This window comes from Gymnogyps californianus, chromosome 17 (genome assembly GCF_018139145.2).
Source record: "Gymnogyps californianus isolate 813 chromosome 17, ASM1813914v2, whole genome shotgun sequence".
Classification (NCBI taxonomy): Eukaryota; Metazoa; Chordata; class Aves; order Accipitriformes; family Cathartidae; genus Gymnogyps; species Gymnogyps californianus.
Genome location: NC_059487.1, coordinates 16,240,447 through 16,260,666, shown reverse-complemented (window position 1 = coordinate 16,260,666; position 20,220 = coordinate 16,240,447). Strand labels below are relative to the sequence as shown.

Genomic DNA, 20,220 nt, shown 5'->3' with positions numbered 1-20,220 from the left:
CCGCTCCTTTATCGGCTGGCAGGCTCCCCTCAGCCTTAGTGCCCGTGAGGTTCCCGAGAAAGGGCGTCCTGTTATTTTCCAAACCTTTAGCAAATTACTCTGCAAAATCTTTTTTTTTTGCCTGCCCAGGCAATGCCTTTGCATTTACCTTGCCACAGTCGCCGTTCCCTTCCCTTCCCCTCGCTCAGACACGGCTCGAGCACTTCGTAGGGATCCTTCCAAGAGTCACTGACGATATTTTGCTTTGTTGGCCTGGTCTCGATCTCGGAAGAAGCGTTTTGGTTGGTGCTACAACCTGGTCCAAGACTTCAGTATCGTGTCTTGAAGCCCTCTCGGTGCTGCCGGCAAGCGCTCGGCCCCGCAGGGCTGCACGCGTGGGCAGAGGCTGGAGGGCGGTGGGAGCCTCTCTGCAGCGCCTGCTGCTCCTCCCGCCCACCCTCTCCCCAACGGATCCCATTCCTCTGCGGTTTTCTCCTTCGGATCACAAGAGGATGAAGGCTCTGACTTGAATTAACTAGTTAGAGAGTAACCGCGCTCGGTCTCTCTAACATATCTTGAATTTTGCGGCACCAAGAACCGTGCCTATTTTCCTGAGACGAATGCAGAGGCTTACTTTACTACATCCACTTTTTTTAAGAGCCTGGATTAGTGGTCTATAGCAAACCTCGGAAGAAAAGTCAGCGATGCTGCATTTGCCGTTAGTTCGTTATCTCTAAAATCAGGAAGGTCACGCTGCAAAAATAGAATTCCTGTTTGTGCGGGCAGCAGCGTCCTGCGCCCACGTGGGAAGAGCGTCGGGCGCAGGCTGCTCGGCCGCCGCCGCGGAGATGGCCCCAGCACTGTCCTCCCCGCTCTTAATTAAATTTTAAATTAAATTTTTACCGCCGGGAATTAAAATTTACCACCTCCTGCCTTCCCCTCGGTTTAGCTTCTCGTACACCAGGGTGGGGGATCCTTTCCACAGCAGCTGGGGAAGCGGCCAGGCACCTTCCCCTCAGGCGTCCCCATGGATTACAAACCTCCCCGTTTTCAGTTGCAGCTTTTTGGGTGGTTTTGGGTAGCTGGCCCCAGGGAGGAGGTTTGGAGCGCTGGCCATGCACCAGGTCTCCCGGGTTAGGGTCCCCTCTCCTTGGCCGTGCCCGGGGAACGGCAGCCCCGCTCCCCCCCACCGTCTCCAGCCCAGGGGAAGGACCTGGATCGTTTCTCAGGAAAAGCTCGTTAAGCAAGCGCTGGATTTCTTTTAAAAAAGCAGCTCACGTGTTTTCCAGAACTGGATATATTGTATTTGTAATTGTCTCATATCTTTTTCGATCTTCTTCTGTAAAGACTTTGCGTACCCTCGCCTTCCCAGCCGCAAGGGCTGTCAGCAGCACCCTTGTTCAAGCACTTTATTATTTTTTCCCTCTGAGAATGGCGATAAACTGTGGCTCTCTGTGTCTTTTATGCTGGGTGCAAGGTAGTCATTTAGCATACAGATGCTTAAAGTCTATTTTGTGAAATCTTTAGGTCAATTTTCCATTTAATGCATTTTATTAGTGTTCTCACAATACAAAGAGAAGCCTCAGAACTAAACCAATCCATTTATGGAGAGAGACGGACACCTATGGTTTCATACCAAGTTTATTTCTTTTTTTTTTCCTTTTTTTAATTTTTTTTTTCATAATCACTTCTTTTGCACAACAACAACCTCAAGTTGACAATGAAATGCACGCGGTAGACCGAAGGGAACCGGACAAGGCTCTGTTAGTGATGGAAAGTCCTTCCACGACACCGCGCCACCTCCCCACCCAGCTGCCCACCCGACACGAGCAAAGGTGGCCCAGGCTACGGCAGGAGGAGCGAATCCTGCCCGGGAGGGCAGCCGGGGTGCTGAGCCCTGGGGTTACGGCTCAGCCCCACGACCACGCAGTCATCTTCCAAACCTCTGCCTGCAGCCCTGGGCCGGTTTATCCCTCCCGGGGCGGACAGTTGCGTACCACGACTCGGTACTTCGGTACTTTCCGTTTTCAGAGCACTTTAGAGACGCGGATGCTGCTGGCTCTCCCGCGGTCCCCGTGGGGTAGAGAGCGTCCCTGTCCCCTTGTCGCGGCGGGAGCGGGGGGGAACTGAGGCACGGGGGATGCCGGGCCTGGGATGCCCGGCTGCCCCCCGCGCTCGGGTCCCACCGTCCCGGCGGCGGGTGGGGGCGGCTGCCTCCCTGCACCCCGGGGACCACGGAGCACCCAAACGTGGGCGTTGGCCAGTGCCCCTCTTCTGCTTTACTTAAAGACAACTGACTACAAAGGTGGAGTTTATTGGTCTTACTATGTCATCTCATCCCTAGCATGGATAGTAAGAAATCTCTAGCACCGTAAACAGCCATTCCCTGACTCATTTCAAGTGGTATAAGAGTGTATGTGCATATATCGTTTCCACGTATGCATTTCTGTGCGCGTGTGCACAGCCAAGTGCACAGCCACTGCGAGGGAGGAAAGTAACGCAGCGGGAGGGAATTAAACGAACCCCATGAGACAGGCTTTGCAGAGCCAGGGCCAGAGAGTCACACCGGGCTAAGCGAAAGCAAGCAAGCTGAAGTTTACATTTTAAAAGGAGCAGCAATACCGACCTACCCCCAAGGTAGGATGCATGCAATCGTGAACTGCCACCGTCCCTGGAAGGTCAACTCAAAGGTAACCGCACGTCTGGGTTAGAGCAAGATCTTTTAATGACTCAATAAGACAAGGAATAGGCTCAGTCCAGAAGCAGTCTGAGGGGCCAGCATCCTTGAAAGCTGACGGACAGAGCTGAGCCCTTTGCCATAAGGGATAACGTGAGCGCAGAGCTTTAATTTGGGATACGAGGCCAGTTGTCCCAGCTCTCGCGCAGCTTCGCTCATCGCCCGGCTGTCCGAGCCAGCTGGGAGCTCATTTAGCTTCAGCTTCTCCGTCTTGCTCAAATCAGAGGCCCTTCTCCAGGAGTGCTCTTTGAAAGGTGTATGCATGCACGTAATAAATTGTCACCATCTCGTCTTCCCTCCCTCACACAACTGCAAACGTTCGTGGTCCGGGCAGGGATGCTGCCAGCCGCCTCGAGGATGCTCTCCCTACCAGGCGCAAAGTCTCGTGCTCATACGCTGCTGCAAAAATGGGGCGGCTAACTGTCCTTACAAAGCTTGATTCATAAACATCTACGGGAATCAAGGAAGCACCTCAAGCCCTACCATAAGGAAGGTGGCCCCAGGAAGTGGGGGGTTGCATGCCGTGTCCGCGACCGCGGTATGTGGGAATGGTCTGGGAATGAGGGAGGCTGGGACGGTAAGGATGTTAATGAGGATACTTAATTAGTCTCAATTGAGGCGTGAAGTATGCTGCTGCACACAACCATTAGCAACCCTGGGATATGGAAAGGCATGAAATAACCGTGATCCCGGACCCTGCCGCGTGCTGCCGGTCAGGCACGGCACCGCGTTAGCTGCTGGCGCCGGCAGCACCGTCCCCGTGGGTTTGGAGTGGCGGACACCCCTCGTCCAGCCGAAACCGCGGGAGTTGGTGCGTGCAGCCAAAGCAATCACACATTTCCCTGATAGCGTCCAGTGGCACCGGACAAATGTCAAGCTCCCTAACATCCCTACTACATTCATCTGCACCGGGCAAACATCGCTCCGCTACACCTAAAGCATCTGGCCCCACGGGTGAGGCTGTTCCCTTGGCACAGCGCGTCTCGGCAGCAGTTACCTGACGATACCAATGCAAAACTCTCCCTGCACATCCCTGCTCCTCTGACGCAGGAGCTTCCCCTGCAGTAACACGTTTTCCAGCCACGTCCACCGTCCCTCACAGCACCGACCCGACGGAGGTGAGAAAAATGAGTTCCCCAGTGCTCACACCTGCATGAGCACCGTGTGCCGGGCCGCTCTCCTGTGCGTTTCCCGCGGGATTTTTTTGCCAGGCAAAGCAATTGCAAGAATAAGTCCCCACCAGAGATCCAGGCTGGCCTCCAGCGAGGGGGAGGAGAGCGGGAGCGGGGCAGCACAAAGGACCGAGATGGAAGAGCCAGGCAGGAACTGAGTCCAGAGACTCCGTAGCTGTTTGGGGAGGACAGCTCTACCTCCAGCCCAACCTGCCACCGACCGCTCCTCCTTCGGCACACGCCAAACCTCGCAGCTCCTCCGGCTTCCCTGGGGGCTGCAGGGAACAGCCTGGACCCCCTCACAGGAGGAGGTCTGGGTTAAGACTAAATTATATCTACCAGAACTGAAGCATCACCTCTGTTCCACCTCTCAGCCCTTCCTTCTCCTCCCAGCACGAGGAGCAGCCCGTCCCCGCTCTCACCGCCCTGCCCGCAGGACTCAGCTGCCTCCAGCTCCCGACTCCATGATTTTCCAGCTGCTCTCTGGTCCGGCATCCCACCTTGCCGGCACCCTGCCTTCACCCGGCCCAGCCTCTGACTCCTTCTGAGCCCCCAGGAGAGAGTGAAAACGGTCGTTTCTCTTGTTTTAAACTCCTGCTCATGAGTACAACATTTCTGATAATAATAATCATAATAATCATAATAATCATAGTACTAAAAACAGTATTTACAACAAGCTCCAGGTCAGAATTACACACCAAGCAAACACTCAGCACCACAGAGAGTAGGACAGGGTTAATATCTCGCAGATACCTTCTCAGATCCCACCAACGCGGGACACAGACATTTGACAGTTTCAACCATTTCTTACACACAAACATTTCGTTTAAATTACTTTTAAATTTTTTTTTTTTTAAACTTTTTAAAATTTCTTGTCACTATATGAATGAGGTGATGCTGGCGGTGATGCCGCGCTCTACACAGATGCTTATCTAAGACAGCTGCTACTATAAACTGATCATTAGCTACTGTTAAGAAATTCAACCCTCAGTTTCCTTCCCTTTTCCCTCTTTGCTCTAAATCTTTTTTTTTTTTTTTTTTGTCACTGACAGCGCTGGGGCTTTCTAACAATCCTGTCCTCCCCCCGGCCCAGGCGGAGGGGTTTGGGAGTAAGTTAGCCCTTCCTTTTAGGAGCAGAGTCCCCTAACATCAAACCGTGGCCATCGAGGGATCCCTCCCGAATCCAGCTGGGAATTCTGGGGAGATTAGCCAAGAGCCCCGGGATCTGACCTCCAGCAGCTGCTGCTCTTTGGCTTTCCGTGGGGTTTCTGCGACCGCCTGATGCTCACCCCAGGCCGTAATCAATTCTTTACCTAATTAAAGCACAGGGTAGACGGAAAACTTCAGCTTCTGACAAGACTCAGCGACAATTTCTTTTTCAGAGGGGAGAGGCAAGGGGATCGTTATTCCCTGTGCAAACCCCTCTCATCTGCTCTAGCTTCTCGCCGCCGCCTGCCATCGCCGTGCAGAGCACGGTCCCTGGGGAGCCCCGGGCCGGGCTGTGCCCGTGCCCCGCTGCCGGGCTGCCCGTGCCCATGTCTGCACCCCCTGTGCACTTAAATTATTCCCCAAGGATCCTGCAAAGCCCACCGCAGGAGTCCCTCATCCCACCCATCGAATGGCTCTTTGGAGGCACAGTGTGCAGATACCAATTAGTAATAATTAACCCTTGGATGCCCCTTTGGTTTATTCGGGGCTCTGAGAGAGCAGCCGGGACGGAGGGGCCATCGCGAGGAGGCGGGGAGCGGTGCCCTGCTGTAAATACCACCCAGGCACCCTGCGCCCTGTCCCCGAAACACTCCACCGCTCTGTTAAAAAAACAACCACCCAGTAATCTCTAAGCACCGGACAGAGGGGAATTCTTGTGACCTTCTGCCTCAAACGCAAGCAGCTTCCAGCGTCTCCTCTGCAAACCCTTGCCGCAGGAGCGTGCTCCCGCAGGGCTGAGTCCCCAGCGCCGCGGCCTGCGAGGCCCCGCTTGCCGGAAGGCGGCCGTCCCCTGCTTTTGAGGTGCAACACCTCCACTTTTAGTTTTTCAAGGCAGAAGCAGAGCTGGGGCGAGGTGAGCAGGGCTGTGGATCTCAGCGGGAGGATGGCAGCCCCTCGCAGTGCACGGTGCCTGCCTGGACCTTGGCCACCTCCGTAAGCCGTGACACCAGAAGATGAGGAAGTCCATGGGCTTTGGCGGTCACCTAGCTAGATCAGACATTACTGCTGCGCTTGCACGTTCTCTGCTCATCCCTACCTCCACCAAGAGACAATTTTGTCTTAAAAACAGGCCTTGAAAAGCTAAAGATAGACAAGGAACGAGCACGGGGACATCTCTTCACCCTTACCGCAGAACGGCTCCCCCTTAGCTCCACCTCATCCAAAGCCGCAGGTCTGGAGGTACCGGGCAGGCAGCCGGCGTGCCCTGCCTCCCAGGGTGCTGCCTACACGCCAGAGCTCTGGGGCTCACCTGGCGATGCCTGGTCTCGGTGTCTGCCCTGTAATGGCACCGAAGAGTCACATCCATCTTTGGCAAGAGGGAAGGATGATTATTCCGTTCACTAAAAGGCTATTTCACAACCATGCACCGTCTCTATTGGATTTGCTTTCTTACTGGAGTGAAATCTCGTGTTTTGGGAGCGCTGGGGAGCCCGCAGACCGAGCTCCCTCTCCCAGGGCTCCCGCGGAGGCTGGGGACGCAATCGCCGCCTGCGGTTCTCCCGGGCTGCTCGGCCAAAACCTCTCGGTCCCCGCTCTGCCGGGGAGAGGGCGGCTCAGTCTACCGGCTCCTATAGCCCGTGGCCAACCAGGGCATCAGGCGGTGCCGTGCCGTGACAGGGACCTTCCGTGCCGTGACACCCGGCACCGAGCTCTGGGTGGAGACCCTCGCCTACTTCCACACGGGCTATCAAAGAACCATCCGAAGATGAGGACTTTGGGTCACTGCCTGCCTGGGCTGGCTCCAGCTGCAGCCAAGAGGAGGGGGGTTCTGCACGCCACGACTGCGGAGCCATCCCGTCCCTCTCTCGTTCCTCTCTCCTACCACTGGCAAACATGGGGCTGTTCCCTATTCCACTTCACACACAGAAATTATCACTTACTTCCCGTTATTCTGAAACTGATATTTGGCTCAGAGCAAACACCAAGAGGAGTAAAAGCCCCGGATAAGAAATCCGTATCTCTGTGACACTGCTGGTTGAATTTATTAATATCTTAATTTTTTTTTTTACATCCGTTTAAGAAATATTTTTTTAAAAAAGGACAAAACCCTCCAAAGAAGCTGTTTGATTGACCGATTGATCGATTGATTCTCTATTTCATGTGAACTAGTTGCTATTCTGCTTAGAGGTCCCTATGATCTGTGAATCCCCACAAGTACTGACGATTAAGGATGCAGAGATAGAGAAGCGTGTAGCTGGGGGACGAACACCAGGGGAGGGGGGGATGGAGAACCGAATGTTGCATCTAGACAAACAAAATAAAATGTGTTGGTTGGTCGATTGGTTGGTTTGTTAACAGGAATCAGGTGCTAGATGTGTAGAAAAGCCCTTTATCCAGAGATCTCCTCCCGCTGTTCCTTGTTCCTGCGAACTTCAGCTGCGTGCAGTTCCTGCAAAGACGGGAGAGACGACACCAGGCTAACACTTTCTGCTCTTGCAATCTCTATTTTCCTCCTCTCCCGCACACAGGATTTGCACCAGACAAAAAAAAAGAGACCGGTCTCCCATCCGACACACCCCGAGGACAGTGGGGTACGCCTGCAAGGAGCGAAGCATCTCATCTGCGGGAGCCTGGAGGTGATGCAAACCTCCAGCGAACGCGTTCATGGCTCCTCTCTGCAAAGCCCTTTGGCCACGCAGCCCCTGGACACAGAGCGGGCCTGATCCTGCGCCCCTGGACACAGAGCGGACCTGATCCCGTGCCTTTGAGCTTGCACTTATCAAGATCAGCCAGACGGTATTTTCTATACTGACCTTGAAGGACACGTCCCCCCTCCTCGTACTGCTCCGGAGCGGAGCTGCTCCGCAGCCCGCTTTCCACCAGCAACGAAACGCCCGCTCCCCTGTACCCATCGCACCGGGACGACCCCGCAGGGACTAGACCCCAAACTCCCACCACGGGCACCGGCACCCAGCCCTCTCCCGGGGCATCGCACTCGCCTTCTCGCGGAGCCGCTCCCTCAAGGCGGCGAGATGTGCTTCGCGGATCTCCCTGCTCAGCTCCATCTTGTAGTTGAGCTTCTCCTCGGCCAGGCGGCTGAAGTTGTTGTTCTCCTCCAGCGCCTTGTGCAGCACCTCCCGCTCGTGTTCCCGCTTCTCCGCCAGCTGCTTCAGCACCTGCGCCTCCTGGGTCTGCCGAGGCAAGGCGTCGGGAGAGGTGTAAGGCAACCGAAGGGGCTCTGCTGGCCTTCAACTCCCCAGAGAGGCTTTCTGACCATCTCCTCTACTCAAAACCCCTCTGCCAAACCCCTCCATCCCGTAACGCTCTTGCTTGGAAGATGCTTTGACAGCTTTTTCCTGCTACGGGGCAACGTCTGCTGGGTCCGGTGCTCTGGGCGGGCAGGCAACGCAACGCTGCGCCCACCGAGCTGCTCAGCAAAACCGAGGTGACATGCATGCGGGCGCAGAGTCCCCTCTCCGAGTGTCACCTCACTCTTTGAATTATTTCAGCTTGCTCTCCTCTTACCTGCCACCACTCCTAACATTTATACTTTGTTTCACTCTGCCCATTTTCTCCTTTTCAATAGTTTTCACCAGAAGACATTTTATACAGCACTTACAATAAAATGTGGCGCAGCTAGCTGTATAGGTTCGGAGTTTAAGTGTGGTGTGCGACCAACTGCTCCATCTCCTGCAGCGTTACCTGGTGAGAACTGCCCCCACAGCCAGGTCACACGCAGAGGACCGAGAGGACCCCATACTGTGTGGTTTTAAGAACAGGAGGACAATGATGATCATCGAGTCCAATTCCCTGCCTAAACCAGGCTGCAGAACCTCACTCCACGACTCCCATGTCTCACCTGACAATTTACAGTGGAATATAACACTAAGTGTACAACCACTATTCCCAGCCATTTTAGATTGCTCCGGCCAAGCCAGTTTTAGGGTTTGGTGCAATTAGTACCCGTCACAGAAAAGTCCCTGCTTCTACAGGACATCTCCTTACCTTCCTCCTCTCTTCTGCAGCCTCCAGCCTCCTCTGCAGCTCCTCCAGGGACAGGTCCTTCTTCTTGGGGGGGGAGGAAAGGATCGGGCTCTCAGGAGATAAATCTGAAGGGGACTTCAGGATCACTTCGAAGCTCTGGCCTGATGCCCTCTTATCCAGCTGCTTCACCTCCATATCTTTGGGGGGGGAAAAAACAGGGACTCTGTGGACCTGTGACGCTCAGGAGAGCATTCACCTGAGGGCACCGAGCTCTTCACACAGGAATTAAGGCGTTACTTCCCACGTCCTGACCTGGGTGATTTTGTTCTATCTCCAAAATTTCCCAATTAGTGATCAGCTTCATCCCCCTCCCACCCCCCAAGTCAATGCAATTAATTTAAATTCACAGCATAATTACAGAAAGGCCGTATTGCTGCTAACGTCTTGTGTGTCACCCCAGTACGAAGCCGACAGCCTCTGCAAGCAGTTTCTTCCTGGGAAAATATGGGTTACGCTAATAATATAAACTGTGAAAGGAGACTAAACAGCAAGACCCCGGGCTGAGACATGGATCGCTGCTCCGGGATGGGACAGCCCAGCACGCCGACGAGCTCCCACGTTGCCTGCAGAAGCACCACGCAAACGATGCTGTAGCTCCTGCGGGAGCCGGTTACGTACCTCCATACTGGTAGATGGTGTTAGGATGGGGCTGGGTGTGGAAACAGGAGCAGATGAGGGAGAGCAGAGACAGCTCCTTCATTTTCTCCTTGTAGGCTGAAAAATACGAAATAGCAATGAGAAGAGAGTCCAACGGCAATGGCAGCTCTTTTTCATGGAGAAATGAAGCAAGTGCACACAAGGAAACCCATCTGCAGCTACCAGACTCTACGCAGGCTTTTCCAGGCTGCCATAGCTTGCCAAAAGGTCCCCAAGGAGCGTCTGTTCTAGAGCAGACTAAATTAGCTGCCAGTGTGGCAAACGTCATGGGAAGACGCGCAGTAGGAATTTACCACATCTAGAGGTATAAGTTTCTGTGGAGGATTTTCCCTCCAGAGGAGCTGAAACGCTGCAGCCCGTGTAGTTAACCACGTCGGGACGGCTGCCCGGACCCTTCCTCCTTTCCACTTCCAGACTCAGAGGTAAAATGATGCCCATCAACACCAGGAAACATTGCTCAAGCCCTGGCAAGTTAGGAATATTTCGCAATTCAGCATTTCTGACATCAGGGCAAAGAGGCAAGAGGCAGTCCGCAATGTGGAGAACAAATGGGCATTTGAGTGAAGAAACGGTTCAGGGGTGCTGCTAACGGGGAAGCGCTGTAACCCAGCTTCCCGAGGGACCTGCTTCCCTGCAGAAGCAGATAAGGGAGGAGGTAAGTGGATTCTGTCACCACCTTGGCCCACGCAGGCAGAGGCTGATACTGGTCTGCAATCGCAGTAAACGCTGTCCCCTGCAAAGGACAGGGAAATACCCAAACCCTTTGAGCTCTGCTGCTGCGAGGCCCCCAGTTTGCTCATCGTTCCTGTGACTGGAGGAGGCACCGCGGCAGCCTCAGTGATCACAAGTGCACGAGCTGCTGCCCTAACGGCAGCAGCACCCACGGCTTGCAGCGGGGCTGTTTCTGGGGCAATCTTCACCTGTATTTTTGGAGTTTAGCACATTTAAGACAGGGAACTGTTAGCACACACTTGACAAAGAACCTCAGAATAGAAGAAGGGCTTGAAAACAGAGAGGGGCTCTGTCACGCTGTCAAGTTCTTTATCACATCAGTGTAACCCTCACAGCATCACTGCTATGGCGCAGGTCAGCAGCTGATGGCTCAGCAGTGGGTGCTGCTGTCTCATGGATGCTGTGAGGCTCTGCCCTGGACTGGCTGCTCAGGGGACACCCAGCCACATGGGGACAGAGCTCTCATGGCTGCGTGTCCTGCCAAACCTGCCCTGAGCCTCCTCGTGCCGTCCTTCCTCCTACCTCCACCACAGGGCACGGGCATTCTGGTGTCCAGCCTCGGCTCTGCCTCTGGATTTCCCACATGGCCTTCTGCTTCTGGTCTTGGTTTGTCCCTTCCTTACTGAGCTCCTGTTTCGACCTCCAGCCAGAGGTGAATCTGCAGCCTGGCTGCCAATGCCACCTTCATAGCAAGACCCTCCACCAGGCCAGGAAAGGGAAATCCCCAAAACTTTGTGATATGAAAAGGCATTAGAGGCAGAACAGTTTTGGAAAAAAATGTCATCCTGTATACCACTTGCCCTCAGGAACACCTTTCAGGTCTTATCCTCTGCCTTCCTGCAGCTACTTGGGTGGGAAAACAGTGGTTTCACATACCTACTTCATACTTGCACTTATTTTTCCTCCTAGGTGCAGAACTTCGTCCTACTTAACACCCTCCTTTTGCTAACCAACAGTCCCTGAAGCTCAGATCTTTATTGAACATTTCCCAGTTTGCTCCACATTCTGATTTTAACACCCTGCCCAGTCCTGCTGTTAAATGTAAACCAAATAGGAACAGTTTACATCAGCAGTGCCAACCACAGAGCAGGACATCTTTGATTTTGTTCTTAATGAAAAAAGTCTTTGGAAAGCCTCTGAGAGCGCTATATCGTGCTAGAAGTTGTGGCGTGCAGCAGTAAGCTAATGTATCTCATAATGTGCTGCCAAGAGCCCCGAGGAGGGTCCCCTGGACTAAACGAGAGACATCATCATTTAATACAAACAAACCACGCACCGAGGTCGTTGCTCCACCATCATGTCTGGTCCTGGGTGAAACCAAGACATCAAGCAGATGTGCCACACGCCTGACCCACTCGTTTCATTGTCTCCTAGCACTTGTAACAGAGCACAGTGCTTTGTATTTCATTGCTTGAACTTCAGTAGGTCTGCCCAGTACTGGTTTCACGCTCCTCTGTGTAGATGAGCGTATGCTGTAGTCCCTGCCTTTCAGGAGGTCTGTTGTAGTGATTTCGCAGCTGCCTCCATTCCATTGGGAGCTTCCCTGTCCCGCTTTCCCTTCTGTAGAGCAAACTGACCGTCCCGCTCCGTCAATTAAAATGAAAAGCAGTGAGAGGACAAAAGGCCACCGCTTCACTGAGCCGCGGCAGTGCTTTAATGAGCCATGGAAGTGCTGTGCGTCCTTCTCCCGACGCTGGAGCCTGCAGCTGCACCCCGGCGCCAGCCATCAGATGCAATTAGCAGCGTACGGGCACACGGGTCGGGGGAGCGGGGCTGGGAGCTCCCGGGGCCCCGGACACCGGTGGGGGACGATCCCAAAGACCCCCGACCAACTGAGAAGCCCTCACTGCCGGGCAAATCCGCTCCAGCCTCCCCGCTATCGGGGGGGGGACACGGGGAAAGCAGCGGGAAGGGCGGCAGCGGACCGAGACCACCCCCCCCCCGGCCCGGTACCGGGGAGGCTCCGCTCGGCGCCGGGCCCCCGGCCCGGGAGCTGTCCCTTCAGCACCACCGCCCCCCCAGCAGCCCCCGGCCCGGGAGCTGTCCCTTCAGCACCACCGCCGGCTTGCCCCCAAGCAGCGCCAAGGCCGGAGGCTTCGGCATGAGGAGGGAGGAAGGACCGACCCCTGAAGAAATCAGCCCTGATCCACACCCCGAGAAATAAATGGAGCCCTGGAACACACACACCCCACACCCCCCCCCACCGTCTCTGCTCCCGAGCCAGCGGTTACACCCGTGGGACACAGAAGCATCCACGGTGATGACCTCGTCCTCATGCGCTTTTGATCTGGCACGTTCAGTGACAAACAAGAGGCGGTACGAGTGTCCAACACACTGTTAATAGGTTAAAATAAGAAAAGGCATCCTGCGAGGAGAGGTAGATCCTCTGATTCAGTAAATAAAAGTAAGAAACATAACCTCTGGCTCACGATTTAGGAGGCTGTGTCAATGAAGATCAAACCCAAGATCTCCTGAAGCAAGGCTATGTCTCAATCACAGCTGCATCAGAAAGGGCGTGCTTAAAACTCTCAGGGGTAAAAGATCAGCATTGCAAACCTCAGCACTAAAATTTACTTCAGAAGTATCTGTACTCACATTTGCCAACAGAGAGAAGGTTTTGAGGACATATTTATGCCAGTGGACAAAATCCTTGAACCAAGATAAGATAGCTGGCTGGCCAGAATATGACATGGCCAGCAAGTCCCTCCCAGGAAAGACTGTATGTCTTCCAGTGCACAAATGTCCATATTTTAAGAACAATTAGACAGGAAATGCTGAACTTTTTATTTAAGCATCTATTTGCATTTTTTACTTCTGCTAAGTTAGTAGCAATAAATTCAGCTGACACTGAGCAATTCTTGTCTAGGCGTATGAATTAGTGAGACTATCTGACTCTGTTCCTGTGGGGCTTTATACCAAAGCATCACTTTGGTCTCAGAGGTGCAACAAGAGCTTTGTCTCGCTGACGGGCAGAGGATTAGGACAGGCTGCTCACTCAGGTATGAATTCCTGATATTTTCTATTTCTTTTTAGGCAAACGCCGCAATAGAAGGATCAGCAGCAAGTTCCTTCACTCTGATATGGTCTTTATCACTAAGTCATAACACTTCACTGCTCTCATATTAGAATTGGGGTGAAGCATTGCAAATAACTGAGTTGTGTACATTAAGAAGTGGATAAACTGTAGAAGTTATAGAAAATATATCAGAGTCCCATCCTGTAAAGTGGGGCAAACTTGCATTTTGTTGGCTTCATAGGACCCTGGGTAGTGATTAAGCTACAGTCCTGTCTAAAAAGGTGCAGTCAGTTCCTCAACATTTCTGAATATTTATGCCCTGTAACCAGCACAGTCTGATCCTGCTGTGTCTATATCCCAGTGCACAGCCCATGCAACAATTAATCTTTATTAACTTTTTTCATCTAACTTTTCTCTGCACTGTATATATTGCATGGGCAAAATTACATTCTCCCTGTTGCAAGGAGAAGAAGGGAGATTACCTGGGCTTTCACCAAGCCACCAAGCGGGTCAGGGTGCTCTCAGCTTGCTTTCTCTCTAGCGGCTCATTTCCTGTGCTCCCTCTAGTGCTGTACAGTACGTACTGCATTTCCATATCCCTGCTGCTTCGCATGAGAACTATATACGGCATTTATCCCTGTAAAGTGTTTATCGCCAAGTTAACCCCCGGAGATACTATCCAGCTGCTCCCCGAGCGGCTGCGGTGCAAGAGATGGAGGAATGGCTGGGGAGGGGCGCGGTGCACGAGCAACGGGAACCATCTTCCTGCTCGCGATGTGCCTGGCCGGAGGGGCTCGCCACCTATTATTCATCAAAAAGTTTTATTCTCTTCTTCCTAACCAGATAAAATTAAACTGTAGGCTGTTTGAGCAGCCTGTCTCTTTGTTTGGTGTTTAACGACGTCCAGCAAAACACAGTGAGGCCATTTGGGCACAACACCGATACAGAGTCATTCATCATGAACCAGAGGCACAGCAAGACTAATTTCTGTGAATTCAGGCAATTTAAATGGATGTGCTATGTCTGATAGCAAGGTCAAAGGAAGGTTATTAGAAGAAAACAACTTGGTTTGCAAAGATAACTTTGGAGAAGTAAAAATTGCTTCCATAAAGAATATTATATCATGAAAAAATGAGAACAGTCCAATTATAGATGTAGCCAAAGCACAAACAGAAGGTAGAGAAGCTAGAGAGACAGGGAACCGAGTCCTTCAGCACAAAGACTGCAATGCCACATACACAACAAAAGCGACCATAGCCCTCAATAAGCCTTGAGAGTACAACAGACTCTAGATATTCTCACCTGCTATGAATCCTGTAATAAAAATAATGGCCAGACCTTCACTTCAGTCTAACTCACTTCCATCTTCGTGCTCCCCAGCTTCCAAAAACAGGTCAGCAGGAGAGCTCACACAACCAGAAAACACCAGTGGGTTTGGTTGGTTTTTTTTTTCAGATCAGTGGTTGTACCCCACACTGATGCCATACAGCATCTCAGCTGCTCACCGTGAGATTTGAGGCCCAGAAGTTACCATGGGCTCATGTGGAATCATCCATAAGAACAGGCAGATGCGAGGGTTACTCTGCCTTCTGTCGGACATCTGCTAAACTACCACCCAGGAACGGTTTCCAATCACCCGGCTCCTTCCCCCCCAGGTTTCATTTGCAGCTCATGAACGTCACATCAAGCCGTGTTATGCACAGCCAACAGATTTTTTGCAAATCACTCAAGCTGTAGCACTGGAACCTGTGGGTTGCCCTCAGGAAAATAACCAGGGAAATCTCCTCTTCTACGGGCTCAGCAAGAGAGAAGGGCCCGAGCTGTGCAGCAGGGACCCGCCAGCCTGGGCTGGGTGGTGGCTGATAGGAAGGAGAGAAGCATGGCCTGGGTTGCTTGATAAAGCAGAGGAAGGAGCCAAATGGAGGCAGCTGTCCCAGAGTGTTTGTGGATTTGGGGCAAACATAGGTTCAGCTGGTCAGGTTTGGATGAGACAAAGAGCTACAAAGGAGCTGGGGACTGGATAAGGCAGCGGTTCATAAGACAGTCAAAGACAGGAGTCCAATGCCATGATGTGTCAGGTACAGACATGCTGTGTGACCACAGACAGTCATTTGGTCTCTTTGGATCTTGGGTTCCTTTGCATTAACTGAGGATCATTGTACTTGCCCATTATACAGTGGTATTATTTGTATAAACACATTCCAAGAATATAAGATTCTCTAGTATGGCACTAAACATGTAGAGGTACCTTGAAAGAATAAAAGGATTGTTTGGAAATATGCTGAGCAGCTCTTCACCAGTTGGGATGTGCCAAAGTGCTACAGCACGTGAACACAGTCTTTGGTTGCTCTCTAGCTCTTTTGTATTTCTACATCACAGGCAAAGATCTGACCATTGCTTTAACTCCCCTCTGGATAGGAGACTTTTTTTTTAAAACGTAAGCTTACACCTGGAAGAATAAAGCCGATGTCAGTGGGGCAACTGGGAGGCATTAGCCAGGCATGTTGTTTCCACTTAATTTAGGGGTATAGAAGTTTTAGTGAGCTTCAGGTCCCTCCAAGTATTGTCATGAAGAATCACCAGCCCCGTTCACCCTAAGAAAGCTTGAAGTTGCAATCCATCCTGCTGCCCACACTGCTGTCACAAAGGTCTTATCTGCAGCCTTCCAGTTGCCACATCAGACCACTAAACCTCAGCTTTTCCTTTGCGGAAGGAGGATGTGTTCATCTGATAAAACAATGCATGCACCAGATCTGAACCAACATTGATAAGCTCCAAGAATCTCTTCTGAGATATCTAAGGGATCCTCACAGAGTCTACATGGTGCCATCAAAGAAGATATGATTCATATTTTAGAAAGAACAAATATTTGCCAAGGGTTTAGATCCCTCGTTTGGATACAATGGTAAAAAAAAAAAATAAAAAAAAATTCCTACAACAGATTCTTTTGACTGTAACTGAAGTCCCAATAAAAGTACCATAAATTTTTAAGGCCATATAGACTCCATCAAAACCTGAAGAAAAAAAAAATAGTGATTCCTTGAGAACACAGGGAGATGGAGAGCTTGATAGAAAGGACTCTGTCTTTCCAGCATGGCAGTAGAAGTGTCAGGAGAGGGCAATACCATATGGCGTCCACCAGTACCATCCAGAAAAGGGACTAAGGGGATAACCCAGACCTACGTAAAGTCACACAACTCTCACTTTTCAGTGTAGGAGGGGAAAACCTTGGGATCTGTCAAGGCACATTTCCCATGCCCAGTCGTGAGGCCGGGAATGACAACCCGGTGTTTCCTCTTGGCTCCACCTTCTCAGACACGCTAACGTCAGAGAAAAGCCCACGAGGCCGTCACCTTACTGCATCATTTCATAATCTCCTGTCTCTTTATTCAACCCAGATGCCTACAAATGGTGGGGAAAGTCATATAGTCCTGCAGAGTCCAGCCAGACTCCCCTTCTGCGGCGTACAAAAGCACAAAGCCTTGTGCAGATGCTGTGAGGAGGAGGAGGTGCGAGGGCTCTGCCCCTGCAAGGTCTGCCCGGCAGCAGGGCCAGCACCGCAGCTGAGCCTGCACTGAGCATGTGCCGCCGATTCCGCCGCTCTAGCACCAAAAACAACCGCCTCGGCCAGGAGAAAACGCCTGAGGTGGCAGGGAGAAAAGAGCGAGAGGACTGCTGGGCTGGGGGAAGCAAGCTCCATTTCTTTTCATCCCAGGGATTTGTTTGTTTAAACAAACCCAAGAAAACCTTCCCGAGGGGGATAAGCCCCCGGGTGTCAGCTGCAGACAATTGCAGCTGCTCTCCCTTCAGCACGCATTTGCTTTCGCTGCGGATAAAGAAGAAAATAAAGAAGAAAGCAAACGAGACTCTTCCCTTAATTTAAGGATTTGCTTGCCTTTTTCTCCTGCCGTTCCAGGCTGCTCTCCATTCCTGCTATAAGTGCTACAGGCGATGGGGAGCTGCTCCCTGCAAAGGCAGCTGGGCGAGGCTCAGCCTCGCTCCCTTCCTTGGCAAACACGGCCCTATTCTCTTTCCTCCTGCCACAGCACTGGTTTCCCATGACTTTCTACTCCTTGAAATTGTTTCTCTACTTGATCTGAGCCACAAGGAAGCACGGTTTCTCTGAAGCACATGCTTCTTCATGATCCTAAGTCTCCTTTGACAGTAAAACTGCATCTTTGGGAAGAGGAAATATGCCAGAGGCATGCGGTGGGTTGGGAGGGTGAGAATGCACCAACTGGAAAATGCATATTATGCCTACGCGTGTTTCATCCCCCACCTTGTCCATCTCAAGTTCGATGCAACCTTGGTTTAGATGGCTGGTAAGCCTGATCCATCCCTCCCACCCCCACTCCGCAACCGAGGTCCAATCCTGTTCTGTAGGGAAGGCAGGCAGATGGGTGGGACCTCCCGAGCGGGCACTGCCGCACACGTTCATTGAGACAGGGATAACTGCAGAAATAGATACAATAGCTGGAGATTTTCTATCATAGAGATACATTTTTACAATGCTGCTTTACCCTCTTTAATTGCATGCAAAGCCCGCTCGGGATCAGCTGCACCCTTACCCCCCCCCCCCCCCCCCCCCATCTCTCTGTCCTTCTCTCCCCTGCATCTCCTGGTCTTTTAAAAGGAGAAAGGAACAGAAAAGGCACAGCAGGAGACACGGGCAAAGGCCAGTGAAAGAAGCCAGAAGTGTTGCCTGGGCTCCTTCTGTCTGGTTCCCTGCCTGGGGGGGCACAAAGCACTGCCCGCTTTTCCTTTTTGTCTGCTGTTCCTGTTCATCCCAGCCCTCCAGGATTTCGCTTCCCCCGCCCAAGCCCCTCTTTATGGACTGCAGAATTCAGAGCCATTGCAAGAGAAAACTTGGGGTTTTTTTAAGAAAAAGACCCTCTAAACCCACCCACTGTTCATTGTACCATTTCAGGCTTTTCTTCTCCTTCCCCCACGTTCCCAGTTTCAGCCATTTGAATCCTTCCTCCCCAGTTAAAAGGGGCAAGACACATCTTTAGGAAACGGTTGGACCGAAGAAGCACAGCATCCTCAGGGCAGACTGCCATCCTGCAGCCAAACCCGACCCCGGCGCCAGGCTCCTGGCCAGCCGCCCCGTGATTCCCATTATTGCTGCAGGAGGGAGGAAGGGCTTCCCTTGCAGCATTTGATATCACCCAACGCCATCAGAGGACCGCTCCCCTATAGCATGTTCTAAGGAAGAAATGTGAGCTGTGGAAGAAATCTAGGGATGGGAAGCTCTGAGAATACACAGAAACCCATCCAGGTTATTCTGGTTGGGTTTGCGGGGGATTTTCTAGGGCATTACTGTCAGTCTCTTGTCCGTGTCTTTCTTTCCATTACCCATTTAGGCAATACATGATCTTCACAAAACAAAACGTAATTGCTGATTTCTCTGCATCCAGCTACACAGCATGCAAATTTTTCTTAGGGGGGGGAAAAAATAGCTGTATCACATTAAAAAAATAATAATTAATTGGCACGCAGCAGCATCTTCTTATGGCACAATGTAATGGCAGAAATATTTTAAATCGGCAAGTTTATCACATGTGTATTCATATTAAAATAAAAAGCCCACCTGCTATCTTGCATCAGAGGGGTGTGTGTATGGGGGAGGAAGGGGAACAATGCTGCCATACCAGCTGCCTCCTCATCAGAGAACTCCCCCGAAACGCACGGAAAAAAGAAAAAAAACCCCAAACCCTCAGAATAACGATAAAAAAAACCCCAAAAACCTGATGGTTCTACAAGCGCATAGATGACAAACCCCCCAAAAGATGTCTGTCCTACCTGAGACGGTGCTGGCCATGCTGCTGCGGCGGGAGCGGAGCGGGTGCTGCAGGAGTAGGAGCGCAGGGAGCTGCGGAGGTGCTGCAATGCTGCGGGGAGGGAGGACTGACTCAGCTGGAGGGGGCTGCAGCCATCCGCGGCAGGGAGAGGCTGGCGAGCCCAGAGAAAGGGAAGGAGTGGAAAGAAAAAGAAGGGTCACTAGTTCAGAATATTAATTAGCGTATCAGGCCTCCTTTCCTGAGTGGCTTTGACGGCAGATCCCTCCCAGGCAAGACTGCCTGCCAGAAACACAGACCCACCGGGGGGGGCGAGGAGACACACCCAGCCGGGCTCTGGCAAAAGATGGTTTTTCCTCCTCTTCCTCCCTTTCTTGTCTGCTCTAGATGGGCTAAACTGCTTTTTCCCTTGCTGAAAGCAGAAATAAGCAGATTCATTGATTTTTATTTTTTTTTTTAAACCCTCCATTCCAAGGCGGTGCCCACCCGCAGGGCCAGGTCTGGGGTCTGGCTTAGCTAGGCTGAGGTGTAAAACCCAAACCTTGCAGCAGCTTTAGGCAGACAGCAAAGGGAGGAGGGATCCCAGACAGGCTCGGCATTTTTAGGCGTTGGTTTTTGCACCAGCACTGGGGCACAAAAGGGGCTGCGGTTGCAGGGGAAACTGCTGTAAAAGTAGAGGAGGAAGAGCAGAACGGAGCCTTCTGAATTCAGTGGGACTTCCCCGGTTTTCTCCCCGCCCCAGGCATCAGGAGCTCTTTTCTTTGCCTTTTTTGTTCTTTTTTCTGTCATTTCTATCTTTTCCATTTGTGGCTGTTGCTAGGGGCCAATGCATCTGTGCTTTTAGAGCATCACACACAGGTTTGGGACCAAGGAACCCTCCCCAGTCCCTCTTGCCGGCTGCATCCATCCGCCCACGGCTGCGCAAACCCCACCTCG

The 20,220-nt window shown here is 52.1% G+C and overlaps 1 protein-coding gene across 2 annotated transcripts; it reads right to left on the bottom strand.

The window, feature by feature from the left end:
* Positions 1-7,060: 7,060 nt before the first annotated feature.
* STMN3 (stathmin 3) lies at positions 7,061-19,307 on the bottom strand. Of its 2 annotated transcripts, XM_050907326.1 has the most exons (5): positions 19,289-19,307; positions 9,700-9,795; positions 9,043-9,218; positions 8,037-8,228; positions 7,061-7,486 (listed from the first exon to the last, which is right to left on the bottom strand). In XM_050907326.1, exons 1-5 carry the CDS (start codon positions 19,305-19,307, stop codon positions 7,427-7,429), a joined length of 543 nt encoding a protein of 180 aa, XP_050763283.1. In that variant the 3' UTR covers positions 7,061-7,426. The 2 variants fall into 2 exon arrangements, with proteins under 2 accessions (XP_050763283.1, XP_050763285.1); XM_050907328.1 differs by lacking the exon at positions 19,289-19,307 and having other exon boundaries at positions 9,043-9,244; positions 9,696-9,793.
* Positions 19,308-20,220: the final 913 nt, after the last annotated feature.